Genomic DNA, 18,029 nt, shown 5'->3' with positions numbered 1-18,029 from the left:
CAATATTTCTATCTAAGATAACTAACTACTACCAAAATTAACAACCCAGTAACTTAGTTTAATAATAATAATAATAATAATAATAATAATAATAATAATAATATTATTATTATTATTATTATTATTATAACAATTCCTGTCCTAAAAATTCAGTGGACAAGTGAATTGCATGATGTGCATTAATTGACCCGAGTCTAAATAGCGTTGCACCTTGTGGCTACCAACAAATTCAAACTATCAACTTATTTTGAATTGATCAACCAGTTGAGTTGTGACCGAGGTCAACGCATTCCACTATTTCAGTTGGTATACTATAAGTCTATAAGTTCAGACTCACATAAGTATGGAAGTCTTGATGAATATTTAGTTTAAATGCAATGAATACTGGAACAAGTTTTAGTAGCCATAGCACAAGTGAAGATTTTCTGTTATTATAGATTGATCATATATTCATATGCTAATGAACAAACTGTATGAGTGAGTCACTTGGGGAACCAATCACTGTAAAGCCAGCTTGTTCTCACATCACATCTTTTCCAAGATTCCCATTAACCAGTGATGGGTATAGTACAACCAAAACTCGAGTCGAAAAGCACTATAGTATATTAAAAACAAACCCGCAAATGAAATTGTAATAGAGTTAAAATGTCCGATTCCTAGATTATGCCATTGTTTGGTTGTAGAATATTCCTAATCTGCAAGGTTGACAGGTTGTATGACATTGTTGTATAGAACTAGAATCGTTGAGATAAACTCTGGTCACAGATATGAAATTTATCACAAGAGATTAATGATCAAGCAACCTCTTAAAATAAGGGAAATTCCTTGTACACAGTGAGCAAATTTCTAACTTTTGTTGATCAGTTGAGTCACAATGATTTTGATACGATCCCACATCGGCTCTACAAGAGACTCTTGTGGAGCCGATGTGGGATCATATCATTACCCACCCCTTCAGGAGTCGACGTCCGCGGCAGCTTACTCTAGACGGCTCACACTCCGGACTCTTCTCGGCACCAGGTAGCCCTTTTCCCCTTTGGATGGCTTCACTATAGACCTTATCAAGCCCCCGGTAGCCCTTTTCTAGGTCGCCCCGCCGCTCGGCTGGCACCGGATGAGTGGATGGCTTCCTGGATAGCTTTCACTCCGGACTCTTCGCGGTTCCCTTTGAACCTTATCAAGCACCGGGTAGCCCTCTTCTAGGTAGCCCTTTCCCACCACACTCTGGTCTCTCCCACCACACTCCGGTCTCTCAACGAGAGCACCAACGATACGGCACTCAAGCCAAGACCCTAACTCCACCACAAAAGCTAGCTCATGAGTGGAGGTTTGGCCCCAACTTAAGTACCACTCCACAAGAGTCTCTTGTGGAGCCGATGTGGGATCGTATTAGATTTACTCATCCACAATCTTGTTAAGTCGGGGTGGGTGATCCCACCTTTTCTCACAAGAATGGTTGAGATCAGACTCCATAACAGTTCTCTCTTTATTTTCTGCAATTTTCTGATGCAGCTTTAAGTAAAATAATTGTAAGATGAGATTTAGAAGAAGGTATATTCTCAGCTCATTCCTCTTATCAGTTTTTAGTTTTTTATTTTATTTTATTTTATTTAGAGATGGGTGGGATACATGAGAAGAAAAACTACATGTGACTTGAACAATCCTATTTGTACTTGCCATAAAAGCAATGCCCACTGAGTCAATATGCCCTATTTTTTTTTTATTTTTTTTTTGTTTTTTCGTGGTTAGGGTGAAATCACAAGTTTTTATTGTCATTGACGTACTATCAGATAGTAAATAATTATTTTTATGTCAGCTGTTATTGTTCTAAGGAGACCTAAGACCTATATTTGAAGAAAAAAAAATTCAACTAGAGTTAATAATGAAAGTAAATGGAGAATTTTATTGTGGTTCCAATAATAGGATGGGGGAATTAATGGAGATTGAGTCTACCAGTGATGGCTGTGAGTGGGAGGGACTGTAAGTGACAAAGAAGAGCATTAGCATATATTAATATTTTAATCTAACCAGAATTAAGTTGGAGCACTTAAGCACTTTGGAGGACTCTCATATAAAGCATGTGTTTTGTATTTACAGGTGGCTATAGATGGTGATTTCAATCCATTACTCACTTTTCTTTGAGAATTTTATTTTTCTTCGAAAAGTCGTTTAAATAAACTGTGATCGAAGTGGAGTCGAGAGTAAGAGTTCAGATTGTTCTAATCTCAGCAATATTATTTAATTTAACCGTTCCTGCAAATGGAGCCGAACTTTTGTTTTATTTAAGAAAAAAAAAAATAAAATAAAATAAAGCCACAATGTGGGGGCAGAGAACAGAAGTGCCACAATCTTTGTGGTGGAGAACTGGAAAGATGGAGTTGCCACTTGCAAACTCAATCTTCTGCAATTAAAAGAGAGAAATGGATGAAACTGTGGCATGTGAGGGTGTTTGGTTTATGCTTATCCATACTCATCTGTAATTGAAAAACATGTGCACAGTTGCATAATCTTGAACAGAAACTACCAATGTTTGTTCATCATCTGACATCTATGTTGATGTTCTAATGTTCTTTGAGAAAGCCGAACCTGAATAGTCAAAACTCAAAGTTTTTTTTGAGTACTACTGACTCTATTACATTGTAATATACTAATATTTGTCCATCTATACTTTCTCAACCTATTGAAACACAAAGAGTCAATACCACTTCCACTGAAACTCGATCTCATGATCTCCTATTTGAGTTAAAACTTAAACTTTGATTTGATTCAAATGGGAAAAAACTCATTTTTTATTCTTTTTTTGTTGCAGGCCTCTTATGGGCACAAAGTAGTACATAGCCAAAAAAAAAAAAAAAAAAAGTGTCAAGAGTATAGCTATGCTGCAAGAGAATCTTGGTTATGGTTATCAGAAACTAAAAATACAAATCCTCATGACTGAACATGGCTTCTTCATTCACAACTTTTGCCTCAAATGGAATTCTGGAGTGCAAGATCTGGCAAGCAGAAGAAGACCAAATTTTTGCAAAAAGACATGATGGGAAATGTCTGCTAAATCCCCATTCTAAGCAGCAACTGCAACCTTGTCAGCAGGTTTAGCACCGCTCTTTCCTGTTTTTAGAGATGGCATCACTTCTGGTTTCTCGATTCCTTGTATATCCGTTATCCTCAACTTTGTTAATTCCTAAAAAAGAAACAAGCAAATTTCTCGATTCCTTGTATATCCGACATCGGAGGAACAAAAGAGATACAAATAAAAAGCAACCAATGCATAACAAGTTACCAACCTGTCGATGCCCTCGTGTTCGTCGATAATTCTTCCGTCTTTTTTTCTTAAATATGAGCACTTTTGCATCCAATGCCTGAATGAAGAATGAAAAAACAAAAATTTGTTCAGGTGTGCGAGAGCTGTAAGAACCTTGGTATCTAGTTCTGCATCTATAGTTCTATACTGCTCGATTTCTCAGAACAAAACAGTTACAAATTCACAAAGCCAATATGCTCGTTATTATAAGCAACATAAAATAGACTCCATATAAACGCCACATAAAATAAGTCCAGAACAAAAAACCCCAATCTGCAATTTCTCTTCCTTTTCTTAAGGAATTAACTTAATATCACCTGATAGACCCAGAAGAATGAATTCAGGTGCAAATGTAGGCTTTTACCTAAGCAGATATTTATAAGTTATAACGCACAATCCCTCTAATAATTAGGAACCAACAAAAAAACATAAAATAGGCTATAGGGAAAATCTATAGTGCTTTGAGGATTGAGCTGTATATCAGCAACATATTCTACAATCTATTTAATTCAATGGCCTTATAAACTTCAACATAAGTCAGTATTAGAGAACAAAAAGTTCATATAAAGATGAATTCGAGGCAAAGAATGAAATAATCGAATTATCTTACATGCTCCTCCACAACAGCATGAACAGCTACCTCAGGTAATATAGGCCGGCCAATAATTGTCTGTGTCTGAGAGCCCAACATCAGAACCTTGTTCAGGATCAACTGAAATCACATAGATGATAGATATGATCAATGCTACAAATTTCTCATACCACTCTATCAATGAGCAACTTCTACTTTCATTTCAAATTCTTCCTATGATGATCATTCTATGAGATACGAAATAGAACAGGTTGAAAGTTTAAACACTGACTTATACTCCGTACCATTTTTTCCCTCTGTTATGTTTCTAGGAACGCTGGGAGGGACAGAAACTTCGTCCCTCAAGCAAGTTAAACAAAAAGCAAAATTTCAAATGTTCCTTCTAAGTACATTTCAAATTCCTCCTACTATGATCATTTTATGCTATAAGAACAAGAACAGGTTGAAAACACTAAGGGTGTGTTTGGTTCGCACATGGGAATCGGAATCGGAATGGGTATCAAATACTTGGTAAGGGTAATGGGTTTTGGTGAAAGTATTTAGCATGTTTGGTAGTTGGGTGGAATGGGAATGAATATTAATAGTTGGGGAAGAAATGAAGAAGTGAAATGAAACCCTTATTTAATAAGGGTATGGGTTTTCCCATTAATGGGGTATTCCATACCCATAGTAGCATTCTCAAAACCTATCAACCAAACACTAGCAATCACTTTCATACCCATTCCCTATACCAAAACCCCCCAACCAAACACACCCTAACTTATACAGAGTAAAATCTTTTCCTCTTTTATGTTTCCGGGACACACAGCACTTCTCTCCCCAGGCAAGTTAAACAACAAAATAAACTCAAAAAAATTCATTTGCACACCCCAGTCACTGCTTAGGACAACTGAACGACACCTGACTAAAACAGGAAAAGAAAGTGGCTATAAAAATGTAGGACTGTAAAGATAATCTGAATGCCATTATATTAGTTAACATGACTAGCATATAACTTGTACTTAAGTTCTTACAGTCAAATGATGCAAAAATTTAAGAAGCATCTATTCCATTCCTATCAATCTAAAAAAACAAAATATTTCCTTTACATTAAAGAAGTAACAAAGAATAGTTACCCAATGCAATTGAATGATTGATAAAACTAATAATAACAATTATATATATAGTTGATAGCTTAAAAGAAAATTCAAGAAAAATGTAGCTCACCTTATCATTGACATCACAATACTTCAATCTTTCCACAAAAATGCTATCCCCATTGCTCACTTTAAATTGGTGCGACCCAATCTAACATTACAAAACAGATAACCAAAAAAAAAAAAACTTTAATAATCCTCTGTCAACAAGCGCCCAAATATACAGAATGTGAAGATAATTCAAACCTGAACAACAGCAAAAACGGGCTCATAAGGTTTGAACGCCCGATCCGATTTCTCAAGTGGCCCGATCACCTTGTATCCAATCTCAGCTGCCTCTTTTATCTTATCCTCAGGACTCTTCGGCCCACTATTCGCTTCACGAACCTCCGCGTCCTCATCATCGTCGCTAAAATCGTCAAATTCTTCTTCGCCCTCATCACCAGATTCATCTTCACTTCCATCATTGTGCTTGGAACAGAAGTTCCGAGAGATAAACGGGTATTGGGTGTGTGATTTTGTTGAAATGTGGAGACAATCTTGGGAAAAGGTTAGATTTCTGAGGGAATCGAAGAACGCCGGGTTTAGGGTTTTCAGAGCCGGATTTGGAGAGAGAAGAAATGAAGAGTAGTGCCGGGTTAGGATTCGGAGGCAACGTCGAGTAGCCATTGTTGTCCAAGAGCCGAGCTTGAGTAAGGGTTTTGAAGTTTTTAGGGTTTTACACTTTTACTGCTTCCCGGAGTGTCGAATGATATTTTCTTATTTACATTAAAACCGCACAAGTTTTTGATAATATCATATAACCCCCTTTAGGTTTTAAACATTCCACTTCAGGTCCTTATGCAATTAATATTTTTAACTAAAAATTTAAGGTTGTTTATAAGAAATCAAACATTACAAAAGCTCAATAGTTATGAATGAAATGAGTCATTTTACTAATCCAAGTTTCGAATCTCTACTATCCAACAGGGATATCCTGTTTCAAGAGGTGAGTCCGATGCATGGGAAGGCGTAATAGAAATCTGTCTTGCGTAGGGAGTTCTTTCTAAGGCCATGGGAAGGCGTAATAGAAATCTGTCTTGCGTAGGGAGTTCTTTCTAAAGGCGTAATAGAAATCTGTCTTGCGTAGGGAGTTCTTTCTAAGGCCATGGGAAGGCGTAATAGAAATCTGTCTTGCGTAGGGAGTTCCATGGGAAGGCGTAATAGAAATCTGTCTTGCGTAGGGAGTTCTTTCTAAAGGCGTAATAGAAATCTGTCTTGCGTAGGGAGTTCTTTCTAAGGCCATGGGAAGGCGTAATAGAAATCTGTCTTGCGTAGGGAGTTCTTTCTAAGGCTATATCCGTTCCCTTGGTCAAACAAGCAAGTCCAAAAGCTTTATATCTTTATAGGAAGTCCGCTACCTTTGTAGCTGCTTCTTGTTTTCTTGTTTCCGTAGGGAGTTCTTTCTAAGGTTGTTTTTAGAATACTCCTTCACTCGATCAGAAAAAAATCACGACACACGAATAGAAGGTGAAAGACATTCAGAAGTATCAAAGATATCAATGCTCAACTACATAACCTTCACTCAGAGGTATCAAAGATATCGAAGCTCAACTACATAAACTACACTTGTACCGTCATGTGCGAAAATTTCCAATAAGATCTTTTGAACCTTTATAAATGGCTATATTTTTATGTACAGTTGTGACCATGTGAAAGTTCAAGTACAGCCTCATTGATATGGTTCCATATATCATATACACACACATTTTACAACAATGGATGAATTAACTATACTTCTCTAAGAGGCTCTAAGGAAAAATAAGCTTGTCTCAGTTCCTATTCTGGACAAGGGGAAGGAAAGAATAAGAATAAGAAGATGCCTAAATGAAGTTTCGATTAGGCCAGTAATCGTTACTCTTGGCGATGTCTGGACCTCGGGTCTCCAATGCGCCTAGCCAGAAGCTTTGCAGTTGCACCACTATACTTTGATGTCTTAAGAGCTCGATCACGAATGGTGGCGTGGGGTGGAGGTGGGGGAGCCTGGTGCTCGAGAATATCTCTATGGTACCCCTGGATGATGGTGAACGAATACGAATTCAAGAACTGGAAATGAATGTGAAAGAAAAAGAATGGTTTCAGCTTCTAAGTTCTAAGATCACCTGAACAACAAAGTTGCGCCTTTCGCAATCCAGGAACATCTCCACATTCCAGTTTGTTCTCGACCTGATCTTGTCCCTCACCGTGGAGAAGCTAATCTGGTCCCTCGGGGTGAACCGGTCTACTTCGTTGAACCAGAGACAAGTGAAGAGGTTGGAAATGGGAATGTGCTCACGAATAATCACACATCCCTCGGGCACATCTGCTTGCCAAATGTTGTGGCAGAAATCGTGTCACATATAAAATGGTTGTTATCAGCCTCGAAAAGAAAATGGGCGAGGATCGTGCACTAACCACTTGTGATTGGGAATTTAGCGGCAGAAAATGGCGTTAGGCCCTCCTTTTTGTAGAATTCAACCTGGAGATCGATGGAAGCATTGTCAAACTTCCCGGCTGCCTTATTAGCTTCTGCTTCCGCAAACACATCAAAGCGCTTATAGTGCCTTGATATTGCAAAACTGGCATTTCTTCTCCACAAGAACCTGAAATATATATATATACACACCTCTTCAGCCATGGCAAGCTAGAAAGAAAATAAAAGGTCATTGGAGTGGACGTGTAAAGGCCATTAAGCCTGTACCATACTCAAACTAATCTCTGTTCACACCGGGCTGGTCCAATTAAGGAGCAAAGTGCTGGCCATATTAGTTTTTCCATACGAGAGGGGGTTTTGAATTCCCGAACTCTCTTAAAGGATGAGAGTGCAGGGCTACTCACGCCAACCAAGCTGGTTGAATGCCAGAAATATATGATGATAACATACATTTTTTTTGAATGAATTGTGGAAGTCTTAAATATACCTTTCGAGTATTTGATATGGATCCACAACTAGTTCGAGTTTTCCATCAATCCACAGAGAATAGCGGGAATTTGGGAATAACCTATGAAGTAGAAGCTTCGGAATCTGCAATAGCAAGAGGACGACAATAGCTAAACAATCTCTTAGCAATACGTACACCATGGCCATTTGAGTGTACTATAACACGCTTTTACCTTCCCATTGCGCCTTGCATCAGAATAAGGTAGATTGTGAACAACGACAATTCTCCATAATCCAATTCTCGAGCTACTATTCAGGTCACCCGAATTTCTTAGGAATGCTTCTGTTCCCTCATCCACAAACATATAGAAGCACACATTTTCCCGAGCATATTCACTTATGTTCTTCGGTTGGTGTATTAGATCAAAGGCCCCTGATAAATAATGTGTTTATTTCATCAATAAAAGAGTAGATTAAAAGCGGAAATAGAAATCTTGTTGAGCTTAGAAAGGTCGGTACCAAATATTGCTGATGCAACCACCACACCTTCACAAGCTTCCATCTCATCGAGGTCCTTATCATCAATGTCAAAACTTGTAGCACGTCCAGGTTTGACCCCTTTGACAAATCTATCATAGACAGGCAACAAAAGAGAAATGACTAAGGAGGTTTAAAGAAGGGAAATGGAGAAGAAAAATTACGAGGCTGGAACTTTAGAATATCGTACCCACAATGCACACTCATCGACTCTCGTATATCATAGGACTCATCCCTTTGCCTCAATGAGGGATATCCACCAAATTCCGAACCTCCGAACTCATTTGTACTTGGAGTTTCTTCATGTATATAGTTTAAATACAAAACAGGGGAAAAAGACGGTGCAGTTGGCATTAATGCAATAGCTTCTTCCACAGGAAGGTAACACACTGGGCATGCTGGGTAGAAAACGGGAAAATTAAATTGTTTAGACTAATTACAACTTATTTTCTGAGTAGCCAACATTAATTTAACTAACTCTTATATCTAAAGATCATTATAATTCAAACATATAACAAAAAACATAAATCAGAGTATCTCTCAACTTACGCCTTGGTCCAGTTCTCTTCTTATCTGCAGGCGGTGGAGGTAATGTGAAACCTTCACAAGGATTTCCGGGAGGAAGTGTGTATCCCGTAAAATACACACGAGGAAGAGAAGGAGGCTGATCGGTTGATGCAATTCCTTTGTTATTATTTGGTTTCGCCAGCAAAGTTTTATGAATATTATTTTTTTCTTCAGGTTCTATAGAATTTTCTCTATCTTTCATAGTAGCATTAATACTGATTGTAGGAATTTCAGGTCCTCGGGCATCTTCACCTACAAATGAATAAAAAGTTGCACATATTGTGAGAAATAGGAGAAAAGTATGGAGAAGACGAGAAAGAAGAAGGACAACTACATCTCCAAAGCATGGATGAAGGCATTAAGAGAATTCAAATGCAGGACCATGTAAGATCAAAAGAAAAAAGGTAAATCACAAGGTTACAAGTTCGACTCCCAGCACGGGCAACCTATTGACCTTCTTGGTCTTCTTGGTTTGAGTCGGTCAGCTATAAGCAACCTAGGCTAGTTTACCTCTTTCTGGTCCTTTGCCGACTACAGGATAGGGTTTACCCCGTTCACACCATCGGGCTAACATACAGAATGCCATCATATTCAATAAAACTTGTACACTCAGAATATAGAGAAGTCCCAACAGTTGATCTGATAGGAGCATCTATCAACCACTTATTAAAACAGTAAGCATTAGAAACCCCTATCTATCAATAACCTCGTTGATCATTTCTCTCAGTAACTTATAATACTACAAAATTCAGTAGTTTCCCAATTTGGGACATTACTTTATGCGTTGAGTGCCTGCACTTGATACAAAACTGTGGTTCAAACATTACACCCCATAAACAGTGGTAATCAAACAATTTTAGTTCTTGATCAAAATATGTGAAAGCAGTACACATAATCGAAAATCTAGAGATAAAATCGCCATCATGCTGAACAAATGAAAATGCCATTGAAGATATATAAGTAGCCTGACCTTTGTCTACATACAAGACCCAAACAAACACTGCAGCAGAAACAGCACACAAGAGCAGCAAGCCAACCTTCTTTCTAGCTGCAAATTTGAGGATCCTATGAAACCATCCTTCTTTCTCCTTAAATGTCTTCAGAGGTTTTCTTGGTGGGATAGGAAATGAAGAGCTTATGAAATGGTTTTGCTGCAGAGATCCATAACTTCCAGAAGAACGAAGACCCAATGACCCTGTAGCCATTGTTGTCTCAATCCTATCAATACACCTCTCATTCCCCTCCTCTCCAAAACACAAGATTTTCAAAAAAGTTCAATATTTATACTCAAAGGCCCAATATAAGAGCAGACCCACCTCTCCAAATGATCTCTAAACTCAAAAGCAATCATCATTTCAGTTTTCACAAACTATGAGCTAATGAAGTATAAAGTATACAAAAATTTGCACTGCAGAGTCCTAAAATACTGCAAAAATGAGAGGATAAAGACACTTGAAAAGTGCAAACGCAATCACTTTCCAACGAAAGTAAGGCAAATACAAACACTTCTGCCTAGGAAACTGCCAAATCAAAACCCCACTCTTCTGTAGTTCTGTTCAACCCCACAAATCATTCGATTAAAACCGGGGGAACAATACAAATATAGTCAGAAACAAGGCAATATGCTCACGTATCAATTAGCAGCAAGATAAATTTCACTGGAATTGAAATGGATGCATAATAACGTGTAGATTCCTAGGAATTTTGCTAGACTGTGAACAATCCCATATCCGGTTTCATTTAATCGGTACATTTTCCGGTGGATTTAACAGTGAAATTACACGTTGTTTGCGTAAAAAAACGTACGGAGTAATAAATTCACTGGAAATTAGGTGCGTCGTGTGCGCGTGACGCTTGATGGCTGTTATGAGTTCTGACATCCTCATTGTCTTTTTTTGAAAATTGACATCCTCATTGTCTACTGCTCAGCTTCAGTTGAAACGTTCACATAAACTATGGGTGTTATTTTTTGATTACTATTCACTCTGTTTGTACGTAGTATCTGTTTATACATATTTTTTCAACTTACTGAAGTACAAAGATCCAGTGCTCTTACTGGGGATCGAATCTAGGTGGGTGAGTCACAGCTATGCCGTTTGACCACAAGGTCTTTGAGAACTATGGGTGTTATTAGTTTGCACATAAAAATCAAAATAGGATTAGAATTAAATACTTGTAATGTTAATGAGTTTTTATGAAAGTATTTTGCCCACGTAACATTTTAATTTGGTTTATATATATACAAGGTAATAGAGAAGTACAAGATAACTAAATGAAACGAAGTAACATCACTCCAATAAGATTAACAAAAAGAATGAATCTTGGTAAACTATCAGTCTGTTATACAGAAGTGAGGTATATCCCATGTATACTTTTGAGTCATGACTATGAATTTTCTTTTTCTTTTTCTTTTTTTAAATCCCAAAAAAATTAACCAAGTTAATATAACATGGGCTGCCATACCAAGCTGACAACTGCACATAAGTAGACAATTGTTTGGAAATTACTTTTCACCAATACTCTCTTGTATCCTTTTTTCCCAACAAAATTTAAAGCCATATAGTAAAACTGCTGAGTCCAAAAATAAAAAATAAAAACATAAATTGAGGTATTAGTGGCATAGAGTAAATATTTTAACATTAAATTTCAACGTCTAATTGGATTTATCTATTATAGGCCATGATATGTTCGGAAATTTTGGTTAATTTAAATTACAATTAACTAATATTAGTAATGCATGCATGAATTGCGTACAAATTAGTACAGAATTAGAAATATCGTAACGAAATGGGAATGTTGGAAAGACAGTACAACATACCTAGTATTTAACATTTTCTGTTATAGATTGCGTGACAATGTGAAATGGATGGTAATTAAGGTATCGACGCAAAGGAGTTTTCGGTTTTTAGATTAAGAGATTAATTAACAATCTTAAACTCGTGCTTAGGACATAATCCAAATGTAGGTTAACAATCATTTTCCAGAATTATCAATGTTAACGAAATTCACCCGTTACATTGGCAAAATACAATACCCATCCACCCCGAAGGAAATGTTCATGTTCAATGAATTAATAATTCATTGTCAATTGGGATGGCATATCAGTGGAAACTGGAAAAAGGTATTTACACAATGACATTTCACCTTAAGTAATCATATTTGGTGTGTAATTTTCTTAAAGAAAAGGTTAAACTAATTAAAAAAGTTCTCTAATTCGTTGTGGTATTTTGTTGATTTTTATGTTGCCACGTAGGAGGGAGGAGAGAGGGGAAACCGGAAATGTGAGAAAAAGAAAAGGGAGAAAAACAAGTCTAGAAAGAAAAAAAAAAATCAAAAGATTTTACGCACCTAGGGGCACGCAAGTTGCGCTGAACGCGCGAACAAGGCGCATGCTTTTTCTCCACTCGGGCCCACATGTTTAGTCTAAAAACTACACTTCCTGCAAATATATATAATTTTTTGGGGGTTAAATCTCTCCTCTCCCTTTCTCCTCCACATAAGCATTATCGCCTCAAAAACCTACCCAAAAATCACTATTGCGGTTGCCCTAACAGCTCTGGCTGACCTTTAAGAGTTAGATAATAACTTCGTGAGACAGGTTCGACCGATAATATGTTGACAACAATCGAACTCTTAACATTTATATACGAGAGTTATGTTTTACCTACTTGAGTATTCGACCACTACTCCTTTCATGGTTGGGTCCGATCAATTTTTCGAATCTAGTAAATTTGGTGCAACCAAAACAAATTTCAAGGAAATTTCCTAACAAAGCAACATTACGATTATTTCTTTTCTTTATTTGAGAAGGATTTTAAAAAAAGAGAAGTTGACGAAGACACATAACAATATCTAAAACAATAACACGCACAAAATCATTAAAGCTAAGGTAGAGCAAGACTTGTTGTCCTCTATGCATACTTAAAAGTGTGTTAAGAAAAAGATATAATTATTTGCGTGTAAGTTTGGTTAGCGGCAAATTATATACATCCATGTACATAAAAATATAATCTTATAACTTTATAACTTCATAAAAAATTCGGACACATAAACATAATACTACAAGTTACTTAAATATTTTATTATTTATTTTGTTTACAAATAAATTTAATATATATAAAAATTATATTGTAATGTTGTAAACGATAACTATATTGCATATTAGTTCTGGTCAATGGTATAACTATTATTGACTAGATTGTGGCTCGAGGCCTCACTTGCCAACAACCACTCCATAAAATCCATTGGACTTGTGAGTCCAACTACACTTAATTAGGTTTGTGTTATAATTATTATTTAGTGTGGGCATTATGAGTGGATTATATAACTGTTGTAACGGCCATTGTATTTATGTATCCATTATTTCTTTCAGTTACATCTGTAATTATATAAACATCCCTTGTACTATGAAGAAGATGAATGAGAATGTCTCCTCCCTTTCCTCCTTGTCTCTATACTCTCTATTATCTCAATATTTACAATTCCTGCAAAACACTAGTTTACCGGTTAGGAGCTAAAGGCCAACGGGCACAACAAATCTTTTCCAACAGTCTGAAGTTAAATATCTAGAGATTTAGCATTTTGATCTGGGCCATGTTGCATTGGATGTTGAGATTTTACCAATTCATAACACATTTTGTAGGTGGAGCTGAGCGATGATACACATTGCAATGTAGATCATGAATAAATTTATATTTTTAATATATTAAATATACATTATTTGGTAGTATACTAAATAATGTACTTGTTGTGGTAAATATATACGTAGAGATATTCTAAATACGTACCAAGTCCTGAGGTCGGATTGTAGATGGATCCTTTAATAGTCTGCTTGTTGGTTTAAATTTTAAGCTCGGAAAACGGCGTGAGCTCAGAGAGTTCCGGGCTATCGAATGGTAGGTGAAGATGCAAAAGGTCTCACCTCCTAGCATTTAATGTGATATTTATAGGGAGTGAAGGAAACACATGTTGAAGGGGTTGCATGTGCAGCACTTGTGACCCATGTATAGGGAGAGGTTGGAGGCTCTGCTGATTTCTCCATGTGTGCTAAGGTTCCTGACGTCCTCGTTTCTGTTGCGATTGGGTTGAAATAAAGTATAGTTTAGCTTTCTAATTAGACTTGATCGGATAGTTCATCATGACCTAAGAAGGTCGGGGCGAGTCTTAAGGTGGGGTGAAGACTACTGCCAGCTAGCTAAGTCTTTGCTTGACCTTCACGTTCGTTTAGGTCGGGTCGGTCAGTTTTGGGGTCGGTTAAGCTTGGGAATAGTTTCTCATGGTGACTTGACCAGCTACCGAGTAAATATGCGGTACGTATAGGTAAATACGCTCGACGAATATTCCCTATTAGTACCTTCAAAAAATGAACTTTATTAAAAAGTACATTTAATATAACAAAAACGTATGGTATGTCAGTGGTCCACCTAGTTCATATATAGTATATAATGATTGACATTTGGTATATATCCTCATCATCTATGATTAATTTGGATTTGATGCGAGTTGCACTTGTTGAGTTTGACTCTTATTCAAATAAAAAAAATTATTCCAAAATCCACTTACTAACTACCGTAAGCGTGCTTTATAATGTGGACCTCTGATACATTTTTATTTTTAATATATTGTATGTTCATGTTTAGTGTACGATAAGTGCATTTTAATTTGCACTATACTATAATATGTATTAACATTCACATTGAGATTATGAGTTGCACAATATAATTTGCTTTACCCTAAGCTGATAGCTAGGTTGAGATTTACCAAATTTAGTTAGTTTAAATTGCAAATCATACCAGCCATCAAGCAATTTTTGAACAACGTGTTTAGAAAGTGCATGATTGGAATAATTCATAGAGTGTTCGTTTGAATAAACTGTGGTTAAACTGTTAAAGCTACAAAATGCTTCAACATCATTTTTTTTAATATATATATTAGGTTTCTCAGCATAGTACGGTTAGTGGTCGTACTGATCCTAGACTCTCAAAACTTCTTTACAGACGTGGCTGGAAGAAGTAAATCGTAAATCGTCAAACAGAGTCTGTTTCGTTAATGACTTGACTCTATGCACAAGGAATCAATCTCTACATTTCCGTGAATTTAGAGAATCTAATCTTCAAGTGATTGGATCCACCCAGAGATGGAAAGAAGGGGATCATAAATTTACTTATATAATAGATAGCATAATAAGCAAATATGTAGCTAGCTAGCTAACATTATATATAATCATCAATATAATTGATCCATGTTCACACGACCGCCACCGCGGTGCGGTGCAAACCGGGCAAATGTTCGAGCAAGTCAACGGTGAGCATCGACGCCGTAGGCCGTGGCGCTCGGCCACCGTAACCGGCGAACTCCGGCGCCGTGGTGGTGCGGTGGCACGTTCTGAGCCACTTGGCTTGCATGTACTTTTGCTTTCTCCAAGGACCCAGGTGCATTTTCCTCTCCTTCATGCACCTCTTCGCCGCCGTGCACATGATCTTGATCACCGACAATAGCCTCTCTATTTTTCCGACGAAAACTTCCGGCAGGCTCGTCACCAGTCGCCCGTACTCTTCATTTGATCTCGCCATCTCAAACTCCCCTCGAAAATTTACTTCGATTATGATCCGAATTTCTCCCCTTTTGGGATTTGGATTCTCCACCACGTCTACAAATGTGTGTTCACCTACAATAATATACACATTATTATTATTATTATTATTATTATTATTATTATTATTATTATTATTAGAGTACTGATTCTGTTATAATGTAATATCTGTTAATAATAATTATTAGCTCTGAACAAATATCTGTATTAAAAAATATTATATTTTGGAAGGTATAGTTTTGCACTAAGACAGACAGACACGAAGAAAACAAAAGTTTTAGTGGTAATCCTTAAAAAGTTAAAAGCGACTGATGAAATTAAATAAAATAAAGAAAGAAAACAGTAAATAGGGGAAATAAATAAATAAATACCTGATGGAATATCTGATAGGCTCTTCCACTTAGACTTGCAAATTGCGGAGTTGAAACCAGCGTTTTGTAGACGCCGGAAAACCTCATTCATTAGGCAGCTCCGGCAGCCGCCGTCCACCGGTTTCTGACAAGCACACACTTTTCCGGCTTGCTTTGCTTCTTTTAATGTTTCTTTAGTGATACTTCGGATTCTTGATTCTGCCGATGTGGTCCTGCATAGCGTAGCCTGCAACATAATATATCAAATTTAGCACGGTGTTCGGTAAATTAGGTAAATTAGCTGTTAATTGATAGCTAATTAACAGTGATCAAATAAACTAAAATTGACTAATAAACTAATTATATTAATAAACATGATTAAAATAAAAAATCAAAAAATCTAATTAAGTTGGTCAGATTGATCACTTATGAGTAGGGATGACCACGGTTTGGTTCGAACCGTCCGGTTCGAACCGAACCGTGTACTGTTGGAACCGGACTAGAACCGGAACCGTCCTGGAACCGTACGGACGGTTCCGGTCCCTTAAGGTTTGGAACCAGAACCGCCGGTTCCGGTTCGGAACCGAACGGTTCCGGTTCAGAACCGGAAAATATATAAATTTTTTTTATTTATTATTTATTATTTAGTTAAAGTTTAATTATTATTTGATTAATGTTTAAACATTAAATAACATTTTAAAATTCAACTATAACAATTTTTTTAAATATAGTTTAACTTTGAAGTTTAAATATTTAATATAACTATCTTAAAAACATTTTAGAATGAAATTTTTTCTACAAAAAATATTAATTGTTGAATTTGGACAATTTTAAAAATTAAAAAATTACATTTTTTTTTAAAAAAATCCGATCTGGTTCGAACCGGAACCGCCGGTTCCAAACCGTACTTGGAACCGTACCCGTAAGGTTCGGTTCCGGTTCGTCCAATTTCGAAATCGGGAACCGCCGGTTCGGAACCGGAACCGAACCGTGGTCATGCCTACTTATGAGCAATTTAAATAGGTTTACCACTAAACAAGATTTACTGGATACACACCTATAGTGGCTGGCAGATTTTTTCTCGTGACTCGAAAAAAATAAGAAATCAAGAAAGACAAATCATATGACATTGTAGCAACTTACATGTAAGAGATTGTATTGATTTTCCCAGAAATCACTGTCTTCAACGATTTCTTTTTCTCCGTTTTCATCATCTTCATCACGTACATTATTATCGCAGATGGAGTACGTGGACGACGACGATCGTTCACGTTCATCGTCGAGAAACTCGAAGACGGTATCGGACAAATTAATGGCCGGGTCGCCGGAAAAGTCGATGTCCGTTTTGTCACACCTCAAAATCCGATGACGATTCATCGGAATCTTAGCTACTTTTCCCACCATGGCCGAATGTATTATTTAATGTTGTCGCCTTAGTAGGTCTATAACAATCTAGGTTTGCGTTTTGAAGCGATCTTAGGGCAAGGGTTTATATACCACCACCCAACGTCTTGGGGAATTGTGGGCCCGTGGATCCTACGTGGGCTAGCGAAGTCTCATGCACATGTGCGTGGGGCCCGCTCCCCGCGTGGCATGTGATCATTTGCTGATGTGAAATGATAGTCTGGGGTGTGGACCACACAGCGAGGATCCACGTAAGTAAATAGAACCTTTGTGGATATACTCGAATATTCACATTCATTTTTCACTTATTTTCAATTATTCAAGTATTTTTCTTGACACCGTATTCAATGCCCTTTATGATCATCTCGTGACTAAAGGGGCCCAGATTAAAACGTGGCGTAATCGAAGTCGTCGATCGCGATACTTATCCGATAACGTGGGCCCAACAGAAATGATTTTTGGATTGGTGGCACCCAGCATAAGCGGCGTCTCGCCCATGGGATTGGGCAAGTGTTGGATAAAGGGGAAAAGTTGTAAAGTAATCTTATAATTATCATTCTTTATTAATTACTTTAAATAAAATTATTTGTTTTTATGGAATCTTTTCTAGTGTGGAGTAGATAACAATCATTATTGCGTAGATCATGGTTC

The 18,029-nt window shown here is 37.1% G+C and overlaps 3 protein-coding genes across 3 annotated transcripts; all 3 read right to left on the bottom strand.

Moving 5' to 3' along the window:
• Positions 1-2,768: 2,768 nt before the first annotated feature.
• On the bottom strand, positions 2,769-5,734 carry LOC116032625 (50S ribosomal protein L21, mitochondrial). Its single transcript, XM_031275287.1, has 5 exons — positions 5,276-5,734; positions 5,100-5,180; positions 3,912-4,013; positions 3,285-3,359; positions 2,769-3,181 (listed from the first exon to the last, which is right to left on the bottom strand). The coding sequence occupies exons 1-5, from the start codon at positions 5,696-5,698 to the stop codon at positions 3,062-3,064; spliced, it is 801 nt and encodes a 266-aa protein (XP_031131147.1). The 5' UTR covers positions 5,699-5,734; the 3' UTR covers positions 2,769-3,061.
• A 916-nt stretch (positions 5,735-6,650) lies between these two features.
• On the bottom strand, positions 6,651-10,664 carry LOC116032882. Its single transcript, XM_031275622.1, has 9 exons — positions 10,003-10,664; positions 9,015-9,284; positions 8,656-8,863; positions 8,448-8,557; positions 8,162-8,361; positions 7,969-8,072; positions 7,463-7,650; positions 7,171-7,370; positions 6,651-7,081 (listed from the first exon to the last, which is right to left on the bottom strand). The coding sequence occupies exons 1-9, from the start codon at positions 10,235-10,237 to the stop codon at positions 6,923-6,925; spliced, it is 1,674 nt and encodes a 557-aa protein (XP_031131482.1). The 5' UTR covers positions 10,238-10,664; the 3' UTR covers positions 6,651-6,922.
• A 4,387-nt stretch (positions 10,665-15,051) lies between these two features.
• Positions 15,052-17,430, bottom strand: LOC116031461. The gene is made up of 3 exons (XM_031273681.1): positions 17,118-17,430; positions 15,996-16,221; positions 15,052-15,699 (listed from the first exon to the last, which is right to left on the bottom strand). The coding sequence occupies exons 1-3, from the start codon at positions 17,376-17,378 to the stop codon at positions 15,278-15,280; spliced, it is 909 nt and encodes a 302-aa protein (XP_031129541.1). The 5' UTR covers positions 17,379-17,430; the 3' UTR covers positions 15,052-15,277.
• Positions 17,431-18,029: the final 599 nt, after the last annotated feature.

This window comes from Ipomoea triloba, chromosome 10 (genome assembly GCF_003576645.1).
Source record: "Ipomoea triloba cultivar NCNSP0323 chromosome 10, ASM357664v1".
NCBI lineage: Eukaryota > Viridiplantae > Streptophyta > Magnoliopsida > Solanales > Convolvulaceae > Ipomoea > Ipomoea triloba.
Note: the sequence above shows the minus strand (reverse complement) of the source record. Positions and strands in the feature narration are given on the sequence as shown.